At 48.3% G+C, this 16,196-nt stretch overlaps 1 protein-coding gene across 1 annotated transcript; it reads right to left on the bottom strand.

Annotated features, from left to right (window-relative positions):
- Positions 1 to 3,087: 3,087 nt before the first annotated feature.
- LOC308139770 (arf-GAP with Rho-GAP domain, ANK repeat and PH domain-containing protein 1) lies at positions 3,088 to 15,889 on the bottom strand. Its single transcript, XM_080509294.1, has 24 exons — positions 15,754 to 15,889; positions 14,897 to 14,991; positions 14,747 to 14,799; positions 11,129 to 11,611; positions 10,842 to 11,019; positions 10,501 to 10,599; positions 10,294 to 10,398; positions 9,549 to 9,609; positions 9,298 to 9,418; positions 8,952 to 9,216; positions 8,515 to 8,800; positions 8,173 to 8,355; positions 8,013 to 8,081; positions 7,818 to 7,917; positions 7,641 to 7,697; positions 7,397 to 7,523; positions 5,830 to 5,929; positions 5,554 to 5,755; positions 5,432 to 5,477; positions 5,055 to 5,341; positions 4,129 to 4,338; positions 3,833 to 3,938; positions 3,615 to 3,756; positions 3,088 to 3,520 (listed from the first exon to the last, which is right to left on the bottom strand). The coding sequence occupies exons 2-24, from the start codon at positions 14,989 to 14,991 to the stop codon at positions 3,446 to 3,448; spliced, it is 3,450 nt and encodes a 1,149-aa protein (XP_080365420.1). The 5' UTR covers positions 15,754 to 15,889; the 3' UTR covers positions 3,088 to 3,445.
- Positions 15,890 to 16,196: the final 307 nt, after the last annotated feature.

Below are 16,196 nucleotides of genomic sequence, written 5' to 3'. Positions count from 1 at the left end.
GAAAAGTCGTGTATTTAGGTTCAAATTCTACGACCAACAGATTACTACAGGCTCTCTGCGACTCTTTTTGCTGTACTGTCTATTCTATTCTATTCTATTCTATTCTATTCTATTCTATTCTAATGTGTAATACAGGAAAATCTGTCGAGCACACGCACATGGTTACTGTCACCATGACGATGGTTCAGTTCAATTCAAACTAGCCGTCTCCAGAGTTCATACATGTGACTGACGTCGTTCTGCTGACCGTGGAAATGGGCGGAGTCAGTCCGACCTGCCCGTATCTAATAGTGTGATGGAGGAGATGGCGCTTGTTCCAAGCCTGTAAAGTTACAGGGACAGTTTTATAAGCTGCTGCGACAATCTGTAAAGTCACGGTTATGATCCATAAACATATAGTTGCTATTCCAAAATCACAGCTGTGAGTCAAGGAGCAAGACTTTATTTGCCAATCAGCCAATCACGTGCGAGGACCGACCAGAATAATACCGTTGGGGAAAGTAGGGCAGGACTGTGTCGGACAGACTTTAGAGACAAAACAGGAAACCACTTAAAATGTCCATTTCCTCCTCACAGTGATAGACAGCTAAAGGGGGCGGAGCCATGTCACCCCCGGTCCTGACGACAACAACGATGATGATGACGATGACAATGACGATAATGGCGATGAAGAGTGAGGGTCAGTGACCTGATGTAAACCCGAAATGATTTTCACTCATAAGCAACCAGTCAGAAAGCATTATGGGTAATGTTCTGGTAGTTTCAACCTGCTTGAGGAGTTTTGTTTTACTGTTCTCAGGTTCGAAGTATTTATAGTTCCAATTCAAACAGATTTTCTTTTCAATGTGTTTGCGTGTTTCCATTCTTTAGAAGTGCTGTGTGTGTGTGTGTGTGTGTGTGTGTGTGTGTGTGTGTGTGTGTGTGTGTGTGTGTGTGTGTGTGTGTGTGTGTGTGTGTGTGTGTGTGTGTGTGTGTGTGTGTGTGTTTGCACTTTTATGTGTATTTTCGACCAATATTGTGATTTTTTTTTCCCCATTTGTTTTGTGTGTTTTATTCAATTCAATTCAACTTTATTACTATAGCCCCAAATACAACACAGTTACTTTTAGGCACTTTTAACAGAGATAAAACCAACAAATCCATTTTATGCATGTTGTTTTTTGTGTTTACAGTTTGGACCAAAAGCAGTCCAATTAAATTTCCACCATATCAACACTTCAATCGAATTATTTTTGCAACATCCAATTGAAATCACGGCGGGATCGCAGGTGGTGGTGTAGTACAATCCAATCATAAAGGTGCACATCAGGTTACTTCCTGCACCGGAAACTTTTGTTCACATCAGTGACATCATGACGTGACAATAGTTTAACGATGTCTTTATTCAGTGTTCATGTACTGCGTACTCATGTAGGTGACCTCTGACCCTCAGGGGAGATCGCGGAGGTGCGGGCGTCTAATGGGGAGACCGTGCTGCTGAACTCTGGCCTGCAGACCAAGCAGGACTACGAAGTCCGCTGGACCCACGACTACCTGCTGGTGACATCCGTCCACACGTCGGAGTGTGACGGCGAGCGCTGCGAGCTGCTGGCCGACGGCTCGCTCCAGTTGTACCGCATCACCGGAGAGTACGCCGGAAACTACAAGCTGGAGCTGTTCAACAGCAGCGGCAAACTGATCTCCGTGAAGGAGTTCCTGCTCCGGGTGGATGGCGAGTACGCAGCCAGAGCTACAACGGCAGCTGGTTTCTCTTCGGACTCCGGCCGGAGCTTCGCCAGACGATCTGCCGCCGTCTGCTGCTCTCTCATGCTGCTGCTGCTCCTCGTCATCCCACTCTGCATCCTGGGGAGCAAGAGGAGGATGAATAAGGGGAAGCCCGTCTCAGGTACACACAGACACACACACACACACACACACACACACACACACACACACACACACACACACACACACACACACACACACACGAGAAACCTACTTTGTCACTTCAGATCAGATGGAGAGCGTTTATGTCGCGATGCACCAGAGCAAGATCAGCCAGGAGGAGGACAAACACAATGGTACGCTCTGGGTGTGTGTGTGTGTGTGTGCATGTGTGTGTGTGTGTGTGTGTGTGTGTGTGCGTGCGTGCGTGTGTGCGTGCGTGCGTGCGTGCGTGCGTGCGTGCGTGTGTGTGTGTGTGTGTTTCACTTTGGCAACGTGTTGGATAGACTGAGGAAAAGTGACTCACTGACCAGTTGGTGGCGCTCTCTTCTCTCCGCAGTAAGCTGCCGTCCTGCCGTTTCCACGGAGACAGATATCTACGTGTGACAACCAATCGCAGCACAGCTCGCAGTCTCACCTGTCACATGGACCCCATGTCAAACTGAAACCATCCGGAGGTCTGGTTCTCCAGGCTCTCCAGGTTCTTCAGGTTCTCCAGGCTCTCCAGGCTCTCCAGGTTCTCCAGACTCTCCAGGCTCTCCAGGTTCTCCAGGTTCTCCAGGCTCTCCAGGTTTTCTTTGGTTGTCCTGGTTCCTGGTTCACCTCAGCTCTTAAAGCTCATTCAGTCCTCAGGACGCCAGACATCACAAGTCCTCACAGAAGATGTATTTCCTCAAAAGGCACACATTAATGTCAGCATACTGCTTCAGCAACGTAACACAAAATGAGATAACGGTATTAAAACCCATGGAGCGGTGTGGAGGCCACCACGTAAGCACTTTGGTATATTACCGATTGAGGATTTTTGTTATTTCAGATCATAAATTAATAAATTCAACATCATACGTAAGCCTTTGAATGTTGTCACAATTTCATAAACCTCAGTGAGAACCGATTCGTTTGACGAGTGATTTGCATTTGTTGGCATGAACTTCTGTTTACTGTCTGGTTGTTTCACAGCAACTTCTGTGATGAGAAGCACATGAAGGCCTCCAGTTCACAAAACTCCTCATGATCACTTCATGTTCTTTAAGTTTATCTTTGTAACCTTCTGAGTTTAGAAAACCTTGGCAGATCCAAAATAAAAGCTCCTCTTTGTCCTGAAGCTGCCGGCTTCATGTTGACACGGCGAGCACCGCTGTGGTTTCATAAAACAGCCCCACATCGCTGTAACAACTTTATTGTTCAGATTCAGATGGCAGTGGCCTCGAGCAGCCAGCAGGGGTCCTCACAGTAACAGTAGGAGACTTTAATTTCACATTCCAGCATTTAATCTGTACAGAGTGACTTGATTCCAACACAGCAGGGGGCGCCACCACTGCACCAGACAGGAACACGTGAGCTTCGTGAGATCCTTTCAAGTGAATGTAAACGCCACAGACAAGAAGCTGCAACCCGAGAAAAAAAAAACTAAACTGTCACAACAGGAAACAGAAACAACTTGTTTACATCTTTGACAAACGTCACTAAAAGGTCAAAGTCTTTCATTTCATCTGGGGACAAAATAAGTTCCTTCGTTTCATCACAGGAAGGTGATCTCCTCCTCCTTCTCCGCCTGGTTCACCTCCTCTTCCTCCTTCTGGTCCGAGTCTGGAGTCTGCAAAGACATGGGGTTGGTGGATCTTTCACGTGTCTCTGGGGAGTTTTCCACGGATGTTCCAGGGACTTGTCGGGCGTGTTTCAGTGCTCACCAGGAACAGCAGTGTGTGGTGGATGATGAACTCTCTGGTGAGCTTGATCAAGTCCTGGTTCAGACCCTGAAACAGAGACGGGACCAGGACCACAGCCAGGTTGTGAGCCGACATCTTGTTGACCTGCGAGAACACCTGGATCCTGAAACAGAGGGGGCGGAGTCAGTGCACAGGTAAACAGGTGACTGTGCGTGTGTGCGTGCGTGTGCGCGTCTTACATGTAGAAGTGTCCAAACAGGGCGTTCAGTGTTGCTCGGTTGTCGTCAGGCAGTTGCCGTAGTAACCATCTGTATTTTTTAAACCTTTTGCCCTCATCTGAAATCGCTGGTAGAGAAAGTAGAGTGAGTATTGCAGTAGTACTACAGGATCCACGGAAGTGTGTCTCTGTGTACTTATGTAACGATTTGCACGATCATATGACTGAGCTGCTCAAATAATGGAGCCATTAGTTGGGCGGCGTGACTGGTAAGATCTCGCCCATCACCCAAACGCGCCGGAGACGTGCACTTCTTACCTGCAGCGTTCAACCACTGCGGCCTGTGCTCCGCGCTGACCAGCGGCTCCTGCTGGCGGACATATTGCTTGAGGGAGGAGCCTGCGTCCAACACGCCCTGCTCGTCGCCCTCCAGGGGGGCGGTCTTTGGCGATGTGTTCAGGGCTTCAACGATTCTGTTCACTTTGGAGGTGATGCCACAGCGCCGGTAAATGCCCTCCACCTTCAGACCTACCGGATTGGATAGATAGATAGATAGATAGATAGATAGATAGATAGATAGATAGATAGATAGATAGATAGATAGATAGATAGATAGATAGATAGATAGATAGATAGATAGATAGATAGAGCTTAATTGCCATTCATACATACACACCACAGGCAAGAAGACAAGACAAAGAAGAAAACTCCTGCACAAGGCGCAAATTAGGTTTTTAAAAGGCGTCTTAAAAAAAAAACCCTCAACAATAAAATTACACAACCCACACACTGAAATGTATAAAAACACATTTCCAGCAGTGATAAATTGCCAACGATGCATCATAAAACTGGAGTTGCTCTGAGAAATCATTGCACTGGGTTCATGATAAATTCTAAACATACATCCGATCTGTCTTGTGTCAATTGATGCAACAGCTTCCTAATAATCTCCCATCGCTACTGCTGCTCTCACCTGAGAGCTTTTGAAGGTACTTGAAGACATTTAAGTTAACCTGAACACACCTGAAAGTCCCTGAGTGCACGAGAGAGCCAAAACACCCGTAAGCACCCGCATCCACCTGAACTCATCATGTTTCAATACACCTTATTGCACCTCTCCTCTGAAAGCCTTCCTGACGTTGCATCGCTTCATTCGAACTCCCTTTCCGATGTTTCTCACGGACGTGGCGGTGTTATGAACTCAGTGCTACAGACGCATGAGCTCAGTGTTGCTGAGAACTGACCGAACGCCGTGATGTGGGAGATGCAGCGCTCGATGGCGGGCGGCACCGACCCTCTGGACCCCGCGTCGATCACCGGGTAGAGACTCTGACGAGACGAGCTTTGACTGGCTGCTGTGTGAAGCTGTGGAGCTGATTTCTGATGGGTTACTGGAGGATGATGTGGAGCTGATTTCTGATGGGTTACTGGAGGATGATGTGGAGCTGATTTCTGATTGGCCAGAGCCTTTTCCAGGTGCTGGAACCAGGTCTTGCAACTGTAGTGATCTTCGAAACGCAGCGACACACTCCTGAGGACACGGAGAGTAATTTATATGGGACGTCATGTAAACATGTAGATGCCGATTCAGCCAATCAGAATAAAGTTATATGCTGCTCACTTGTCTCCACTCGACAGAGTGACGATGTTTTCAGATGGATCCATTTCTAAAAGAAGAAAACATCCGTTAATACATTTCTTGACCAATCACAGGCTGTGCCTCCTGATCTACATGCAGGTTACCGTGGTGACTGAGCATGCTCAGTTGGATCCTCTTGGCGTCCTGCGACCCTCTGTGGATGGGGTAGATGCTCACTTCATCTTCCCATAGCAGTAACCATGCATCTGAATGGTGTGAGGCCCCACCCGCTCCAACCACAAACACTTTACTGACTGCTGATGCCCCGCCTACTTCTGCATAAGACACGCCCCCTGGCAGAATGACCTATGAGGGGGTAAAAAAATCATGTCACATGACCATCTCATCACTCAATCAGCTGTGAGCGTGTTATCAGGTACCTTCAGGATGTGGCTAAGGTGCTCCAGAAGACCCTCCCTGTCGTCGGCGTTACAGATCAGGTCGCCGCTCAGCGTCACCAGCTCGAACTCCTGCGACGGTCTGAAAACAACGCTGCAGCTATCAGAAACAACGACGGCCAGGGAAACGTAAACAAACACCTGGACCTGCCAGGAAACTCAGAAAGGAACAACGACCAGATCACCAGAGAACATCTGAGGACACCAGGACGAACCTGGAGACCCAAACAGACTGGGAGACACCAGGACGAACCTGGAGACCCAAACAGACTGGGAGACACCAGGACGAACCTGGAGACCCAAACAGACTGGGAGACACCAGGGAGAACCTGGAGACCCAAACAGACTGGGAGACACCAGGGAGAACCTGGAGACCCAAACAGACTGGGAGACACCAGGGAGAACCTGGAGACCCAAACAGACTGGGAGACACCAGGACGAACATGGAGACCCAAACAGACTGGGAGACACCAGGACGAACCTGGAGACCCAAACAGACTGGGAGACACCAGGACGAACCTGGAGACCCAAACAGACTGGGAGACACCAGGATGAACCTGGAGACCCAAACAGACTGGGAGACACCAGGACGAACCTGGAGACCCAAACAGACTGGGAGACACCAGGACGAACCTGGAGACCCCAAACAGACTGGGAGACACCAGGGAGAACCTGGAGATCCCAAACAGACTGGGAGACACCAGGACAAACCTGGAGACCCAAACAGACTGGGAGACACCAGGACGAACCTGGAGACCCAAACAGACTGGGAGACACCAGGACGAACCTGGAGACCCAAACAGACTGGGAGACACCAGGATGAACTTGGAGACCCAAACAGACTGGGAGACACCAGGATGAACCTGGAGACCCAAACAGACTGGGAGACACCAGGACGAACCTGGAGACCCAAACAGACTGGGAGACACCAGGACGAACCTGGAGACCCCAAACAGACTGGGAGACACCAGGGAGAACCTGGAGATCCCAAACAGACTGGGAGACACCAGGACGAACCTGGAGACCCAAACAGACTGGGAGACACCAGGACGAACCTGGAGACCCCAAACAGACTGAGAGACACCAGGATGAACCTGGAGACCCAAACAGACTGGGAGACACCAGGGAGAACCTGGAGACCCAAACAGACTGGGAGACACCAGGACGAACCTGGAGACCCAAACAGACTGGGAGACACCAGGACGAACCTGGAGACCCAAACAGACTGGGAGACACCAGGACGAACCTGGAGACCCAAACAGACTGGGAGACACCAGGACGAACCTGGAGACCCCAAACAGACTGAGAGACACCAGGATGAACCTGGAGACCCAAACAGACTGGGAGACACCAGGGAGAACCTGGAGACCCAAACAGACTGGGAGACACCAGGACGAACCTGGAGACCCAAACAGACTGGGAGACACCAGGACGAACCTGGAGACCCAAACAGACTGGGAGACACCAGGACGAACCTGGAGACCCAAACAGACTGGGAGATACCAGGGAGAACAAAATAAACCCAACAGTATCAGTAGTGTGTGCCTACCCGTCTCTGAGGAAGACTGAGCGGACTTCTCGCAGGTCGAGAACATCGCAAGCTGCTGAGTCGTTCTCTAACGAGAACAGGAAGCGATCATCCTCCAGTTTACCATGAAGCTCCTCCTCCTCCTCACCTGGACAGGTACCACACACACACACACACACACACACACACACACACACTGATCGTCACACAAGTGCATGTGGCTCAGAACAGTGAAAGTGTCCCTGAATCCACCTGATCCACTTACCTGAGGGGGTGGAGTCATGTCTCCTCCTGACTGACTGGGACTGGTATGGAGGAACCTCTGAAGATACAGACAGGTGAGTTACACACCTTTGCTACTATTGTGTGTGTGTGTGTGTGTGTGTGTGTGTGTGTGTGTGTGTGTGTGTGTGTGTGTGTGTGTGTGTGTGTGTGGTGTTACCTGTGTACTCGTTGATACGCAGTAGTTCAGTCTGCAGAGCCTGATTGGCTCTCTCAGCCAGCAGGATGGGGGAGGGGCTCTGAGGGTCTGATGGACATACCTGCACAATGGTACAAACAGTGAAGTTTGTGTGTGTGTGTGTGTGTGGGGGGGGGGGGGGGGGGGGGGGAAATCAACAAGGTAAAGAGTCTTCACCTTCACTCCTGAACAGATCAGAGACATTGTTTCCTCCACATTGTCACTGCAAACCACTTGAAGCAGCCTCTGTAACACAACGCCACAATCATCATCATCACTATCATCATCGTCATCATCATCATCATCTTCATCATCATCATCATCATCATCATCACACCTGTTCCATCATGGACGGAGATGAGCTCAGAGGATGTAGTCGTCTGTAGCGCCCCCTGCTGTATTTATCCTGGATGAACTTTGACCTCTCCCCATCCGTCACCTCTGGACGAAGTTGCTCCAGCACCGGCACTGCTGGAGCCCACACCTGATTGGCCAACTGGTTTCCATAGGCAACAAAGAGCTGGGAGGAAGTCCAGGGGGTTAGAACCCACACGACATTTATTTGATACCAACATGTTCCCACAATGCTCGACAACACACTCTTTTACACCCCCCCCCCCCCCCCACACACACACACACACCCCCACCAACAGCAGCAATTGTTCCTGCCCCCTCTCACCTGCAGCAGAGGTTCGGTCCAGGCCTTGGTGTCCATGGTGAGGCTTCGTACTTTGGACAGGTTGCTGCTCAGACCTCGGTGGTGACCGGCACATTCGTAGCAGATCACCAGCAGCAGGTTGATGGATGCCCAGTCGGGATCGGCGGCGCCGCAGTCAGCACACACTTTGTTGTGAGGGTTCTTCCAGAGACGCTGTGTCACCTGACTACAGGACAGAGCGTTGTGGATGGTGGTGGACAGACTTTCCAACCAGACGGAAAGCTCCTTCGATGAATCAAGCGACAGGCTGCAGGAAGTGACAGAGCCACAGACAGGACAGGATGTCAAAACAAACCTGTGATTGGAAGCCAGCCTTCACGACCAAATGAACAGCAGCAGGGGAGAAAGTCTGGCAGGGTGAGACAGACGGACAAGCAAGCAGACAGACAGGTGCGTACTTCAGTTTCTTGTACGGGGTGGTCAGGCTCAGCGAGTGCTTTCCAGTGCTTTTGACTGACGCTACGTTCAAGGGGATGGCGAAGGAGGCTACACCAAGCTGGAAGCTCTCTTTATTGGGGTAAATCCAAAGGTCATGACCCCAGACCGCAGCATAGGCACGGCTGCGAGGGTCCTTGATTGTGATTGGTCCATGCAGTTCTGACGAAGCCGGGCTTGGCTGGCCTCGACATGCCAGCAGAGACGACAACCAACCTTCTCCAACCTCTGAAAAACACAGAAAAGAAGAAATACAGTACAGTAGAGTGCAGCAGAGAACTCTAAAGGTTATCAGAGTAAAGTTCTTACCCTCATTGTGAGCCATGAAGTCGTAGTGTTTCTTTCTGAAGTAAACAGAAAATCTGCCTTTGTCCTGTTTTTTCACTCTCGTGATGCTGGAGACATGAAACAGCAGCTCACTGAACCGGTCCTGTCCAACACAACAAACACCTTTCACACCACTGAACCAGACCGATGGACACGTTCGGACAGAAAGGCAGTTGTGCGCATTGAGGAAGATTAACACAGGGAAACAAGTGTGAAGGTGAGAGACGTCCTACGTTGCGTTTCTTCCACAGAGACATCAGTTGTCCGTCCAGAGTGACCCAGAAAACCGAGTGTCTGTCAAAGACAGAAGACATCTTTCTGTCATTGATGCTACCAAACAGGTACAGACGCTGTACGTTCCTACCTCTGTTGTCTTTGTCAACTCATTTACACAGTGAGGCGGTCGGTTTACACAGGAGGACATGTTTTGTCTACACAACAATGATTTTAAGTAAAAACACAAAACTTCTGCTGCATTTTGGGGGGCCGTTAACAAAACTCTGTCGTCGTGTAAATATTGAGACGGTGCTATTGTGTGTATGCATCACAGTTGCTACGACTTTAAGAAACAGAAGAACCTTGTTTCCCTGACGGCCGAGCCGCAGTGAAAGTGCAGAGTTCAGTCGTTTTATCGCTCAATGACTGAACATTGCTCAGTGGCTGGACAATAACAATAATGGCGACCTCCAAGAGTGTCATTACTCTCAGTCCAGGGACTCTGTCATTTTGTAGTTGACGCTCAAAAACAAACAAACAACAGCACCCACTAGTGGCGCTATATAAAAACTACATCATTTTCAGTGTTTCTGCTATGGCTGTGTAAATAGACGTTTTCTGAATGTTGCCGTTTAAACACAAAAGTATTCTGAAATGAAAACACAAAACAATGCGTTTTTACTTGAAGCATTGTCGTATAAACGGGGCCTAAAATGCTCGACAGTTGTACGTAGGGACCACAGTTGCATGTGTGGCTGTTACCTGAAACCTTTCCACATATCCAGCCAGCTGGCTCGTACCACTGCGCTCTGAACGGATGATATCCTGTTCCCTCCTTTCTTCCTTGATACTCGGATGGTCGCTGCCCTGCAAGGCAGACACATCTTCACACTCTCTTATCACAAGCAGGCAGTAATGCTACCCTATGACCACCAGGGGACGGTGATGTCTCACTGTCTGTCCAGTTACCTGGGGATTTTCTGTCTCTCAGGCTTCTCTAATTTGGTGCTTGAGCGGGGCGGGGCCAGCGGCGCTGAGATCACATCACTGGGCTGATTGGACGAGGTGCTGTGAACACACACACACACACACACACACACACACACACACACACACACACACACACACACACACACACATTCAGTCACACTGCAATTTGCTTCTAATTTTCACAAGTGTGTGTGTGTGTGTGTGTGTGTGTGTGTGTGTGTGTGTGTGTGTGTGTGTGTGTGTGTGTGTGTGTGTGTGTGTGTGTGTGCTAGCAGTGCTTGTTTGTATAAAGGACTAAAGGCTGCAGTATTGAAGTGAACCTGTGTGGAGATGGATCGTCCTGCACTGGTCCAGCCTTTCTTTGAGAGGCGGGGCTTGTCCCTGCATCCTCTTCCTCATTGGACGACTCTGTTTCAGGTTCCTCTGGATTCGTCCAAGAAGACAACACTTTCATATACGAGTCCTCTTCCTTACTGGCGAGACGTGTCAAGTCTGGAACTAATGGCGAGACCAAATTTAGACCAAAGACAGACTGATGATAGACTGAAAACAGATTGATGACACAGCAAAAATATCTTAGTCACAGACCCCTGATCTGCTGATGTACCTGTGTGAGCATCCTCAGGAGCGCTTGGCGTGTCACCAGGAGCGGGTGGAGCCGATGGAGAGGTGCTCGGTGCAGCAAGGACCTCTGCTAAACCCGGTATGTTGGCAAGTGAACTAACCACTCTGTCAAAGCTAGCAGCACCTGGGCCTGCTACAGGTGCACTAGCCTCAGGTGCGTTAGCCACAGGTGCGTTAGCCACAGGCCCGTTAGCTGCAGGTTTGTCAGAGGGGGCAGGGTCAAGCGCCAGAGCACTGGGGTTGGCCGTAATGCTCGCGGCATCGGCTAGAAAAGGGATGTTAGCTGAGATGATGTCGGTGATGCTGTGTATCGTTGGCGGGGCTGCGGGGGCCGTCGGGACGGCGGGGGCCGAGTTGGCGGCGCCTCCGATGGTGGCAGCAATTCCAGCTAACGACGGGATGTTGCCGATGATGATGTTAGTGACGCTTTCCAATGTGGGCATGCTGGAAGGAGGCGGAGCTTTGTCTGAGGACAGAGTGACATCATCATCATCATGAGGTACGTGACCAATGACGACTTACCGTCTGCTCACAGTCAGTGGTTCAGTTCAAGCTGGAAATGTTTCTAGTTCAGCTGCTTTGGGCTTAGACTGCTGAGAGACCTGTTACTGCACTGGGCGTTTCCTCTTTCTCACTCTAGTTATATTTCACCTTCACATGTCTTTAATATTCTGTCTCTCTGTCATGGGTGTGTGTCGTCTGCAAAATGTGTCATATTTGTGAAGGTGTGTGTTGCGCGTGTCATTGCACATAAATGCATATAAACTCTCACGTGAATACGTCACTTATGTTCTTAATTCGCAGCCTGTGAAAGCTGGACTGCCATCGAGTCGCAGTGAGCATGGAATCGAGGGTGATCTCTGCAGGATCTGTGTTTGTGACGCCGCCCCTGTTTGCTCCTCCGTGCCGCCGCTCTCTGATCACCCGCTCTCCACATGTTTACTCTCCTGAGTCCCCAGAGTTTGTCCTACATGTCTGAACTAGCACCCGAGTCTCCTTTCAGTCGTTGTATCCTTTGTACCATGCCCTCGCTTGCTTTTTTTTTTTACCAAATCCGGGACTGTCCCTGTTGTTTCCCGTGTGCCTCCCTCGATTAAAAATAGACTGTCCTTGCCGAATTTATCTGCCTGCCTTTTCATGTATTGAGGTCCTCTTCCTTCTGTCAAATCCTATGAAACCAAAAGCATCAGTGTCCTCCGAACGCTACGACTTTAAGAAACAGAAGAACCTTGTTTCCCTGACGGCCGAGCCGCAGTGAAAGTGCAGAGTTCAGTCGTTTTATCGCTCAATGACTGAACAATGAGAAGGGAAGCCTCCCTCCTTGTCTCCAGATGCCATTTCTCATCCCTCTTCTCGATCCTGCCGTTGTTTGGACCCACTTTTACTGAGAGGCATCGACAAGGAGGGCAATCATTCACTGGTCAGCCTGGGCTCCAACGCCTTGCCATGCCAATGCACTCTCATACCGACTGAGCTGCCTTCTCGTCCAACATCAAGCAGCAGCAACAAAAAAATTAAATCACCATCGCCAAACTGGCAAGTCAATAAGAAACAAACAGAAACTCACAAACATAAAGAAAATAAGATGAAAAAATAAAGACTAAGGGTTGCCAGTTACTACCTGTTATCAAGAATCCAGCTTAACACTACTAAGTACTACTAAGACTACTAAGTACACAGCTGTAAACATATATTGAGGTTGTTAGGCAAGTGGTATCCTAACAAACACGGAAATACTGTATATTTCAGTAAATCCCGATTTCAAAAGTAAAACCAGAGTGTTATTTTGTTTACATGACATGAACACTGATCTACAAGCATTGAGGTCATTGTAGATACTAGTCAAGTGTGTATCACTGCCCAAGGGATTTGATGACGTCGTTTTTATTGCCCTTATTATAGTGCTTTATGACAACACTGAACCAATTGGAACAACAAAGAAATACAAGAAATACAACTATTTAAGCTACAATTTAGGTAAGGAATGTCGCCACAAAAACTGAATAACATGGGAGGGTTACACTCGAGCAATACAAGAGCAATCAGAGATTTCTGACCTCCTCCATGATTTAGGATCCAGGATTTGATCAGGATCACCATCAAACTTTAAAGGGTTCCTCGATCAAAATGCACATGTGCACCAATTTCCATTAAAATCCGCTCATTAGTTTTTGATATATATATATATATTTATATTTATATAACACAGGTGATTTTAAAACCTTGGTTGCGACAATAGTACGAAGAGCTAAGGTTTAGAGTACATTGTAAAATCTTAAATGTTAAATGTTGATTTTACAGTTTTAAAGTATTTACTTTTGAAGTTCACAATTAAATGTTTCAATATGTTGTTTACAGTCAAACGTTGTGTTCTGTGTTTCAGCTGACGGCTATAGAAGATGTTGTCCATGTTAACAGTTTATATAATGTTGTTGTTGGCAGCTGAGTGTTTTGCGTATTCGTGTCCTCGGCACGGACTTTCTGCTCCCATCAGGCGTCAGAGGACAAACTGGTTTGTGATAATCGGAGGGGACTTTTTTTGTGTGTGTGTGTGTGTGTGACAAGTGTTCACCTGCTGTAACAAACCGGTTCTCCATTGAAACATGTGGAATGAAAATAACCTCATCTCCACTTTGAACATGACTCAAAGGTGGAGGAATGTGTTGCATTTGAACGTTTCTCATCAGATCATCAGACGGGAGCAGTTTAATCTCCTTCATTCAGGTTGTTTCTGAAGTGTTATCAAGTGACCCATATCTGATTGTTGTGATTGCACTTGGCGACAACTCCAGGAACATGGCCCATGCGAAGTGTGCGATAAAATAATCCAGATTTGATGACGTTAGAGACGGAATCCTACGGAAAGCTGATCGGCCCAATTAAACGACAGTTGAATCCTTTCCTCCTTTCATTGACGCCTGTATCCGATCTCTGAATATCTAAATAAATATAAAAGTATAACTGATCCATGACACACGAGAGAGAATAAAAAATCAATGAATTGGGTCATATGACTTTGACGGTGTAAATTCACCTTGTGTCCAGGTAGAAAGTACCTATTTGCTGTGAGGCCTTCACTGACCTGTAACAAACATGTCACGTTCACCTTGAACAAGTGGTCGGCAATGAAACCAAACAGCAGATCCACATGGGTTTCTCATTTCAATCAGGAAGACCTCAGGACCTCCCCTCGCAAGCTCCAGCAACATGCCAAGCTTCCTGTCAGAGAAGGCAACTTCCTGGTCCTTATTTACCAGACGCACAGAGAAGCTTAGAAAGCTGCCCTCCCACTTCTCACCCACTTCTCACTGACCTGGTCACAAAAAGGACAACGTCAGTATCAAGTCGGTGGCGACACCTCGAGCACAATCACACCAAACACAGGAGTTCCACAGGGACGTGTGCTCGGCCCCCTGATGTTAATCCTTAGGACTCGAGACTGCACACCCAACCACAGCACCCACCCTCCTCAGTGAGTTTGTGGGTGGCAACATGGTGATGGGCCTCATCGGTGTGTGTGTGTGTGTGTGTGTGTGTGTGTGTGTGTGTGTGTGTGTGTGTGTGTGTGTGTGTGTGTGTGTGTGTGTGTGTGTGGCGCTACCTGTGTTCATTCCATTGGAAGCAGCAGGCTGTGGATTGTCGCTGATGGTCTGTCTGAAAGACAACAGGTCACAATGATCCCCGACCCTTCCATCTTTGACATCACTAGTGTGCAGCGATCCGTTTGTCTCTTCCCTCCAGGTGAGCTCACCTGTCCTGGGAGGGGGCGGAGCTCTGGCTGTTCCTCGTGTAGCAACCGCGAGGCTTTGGGACGGGAGGTGGCGGTCGAGGGGGTGGAGGAGCCATCTGAGATGAGGAAGCGGTAAAAAAAAAAATCAGGCCCAGTTTACGGAAAGCTTCCACTGTGTTCCCCTTTACACAACAACAGCGTTAAGAGCCACCCAAAACGGAACTTTTTGATAACAGCTTTCAAGATGGAAGCTTTTAAGAATGCTCTGTGGAAGCAGGGAATACTGAACTTTTCTGAAATGCTGCTACTGCTCATGCCCACTATGGTTGTCCTGAATGGTTCTGCCGGAGAAGAATTCATTCTGAACAGTGAATGTGGTGTTATCACAGCTCCCACTAGTGGCCCTTCAGGAACACTACATTGTTGTGAACATTTCTGTTGTTACAGTGTAAAGAGACATTGCAGCATAAATGCGACACTGTTATGAAACTGTTATGCAATCTGACTGACCCTGATCCCGACACTTAACTGAACCTGGTCCTCCTGGTACTGAATTAAGAGGAAAATAAATAAACAGACTTTAATTTCTAATAAATGTGATTTACATAAACACATTTTACTGCTTGAACTCCTTCAATGAGCTTTACATGATCCATTTCTTACACGCACGCACACATACACACACACACACACACACACACACACACGCACACACACACACACACACACACACTGGGATTAAGAAGGGCTGTGTCTTGTTAAAGTTCTCCAACCAAATCAAACCATTGACCTTTGGATTTGTGGATTATGAATGGAACTCACTAACTCACTGAAACGATCCAACACACACAATCCATAAAGAAAATACTTTCTCTTACCTTGATGGTCTGTGCCGGTAACAACTCCTCTGTGTTTTCCTGTGTGTGTGTGTGTGTGTGTGTGTGAGAGAGAGAGAGTGTGTCTGTGTCTGTGTGAGTTGAGTTCACCGGTGTCTCACTGGCTGCGTGAGACGACTTCAAGTGTGTGTCTGCAATCATAAAATCGCAAGCTTTGTGTGTGTGTGTGTGTGTGTGTAATTAGACTGGTTTAGCCTGCTGCAGGAATTTAGGGGCGTGTGTGTGTGTGTGTGTGTGTGTGTGTGCGTGTGTGTGTGTCCGTGTCACTCTACAGAAACTTTCTACCCGACAGAGTGATTAATCACCTTCATCTGAGTCAGTGGAGAAGTGACTTCCTGTTTCTTCTCCATGTTGAACTCCAGTGTGTTTTCACTCAGTCACATTATAATAAACCAGCTTTCAGAATGATTTCAGGATTTTTTTTT

This window comes from Blennius ocellaris (genome assembly GCF_963422515.1).
Source record: "Blennius ocellaris genome assembly, chromosome: 14".
NCBI lineage: Eukaryota > Metazoa > Chordata > Actinopteri > Blenniiformes > Blenniidae > Blennius > Blennius ocellaris.
This window is presented reverse-complemented; position numbering and strand designations above follow the sequence as displayed.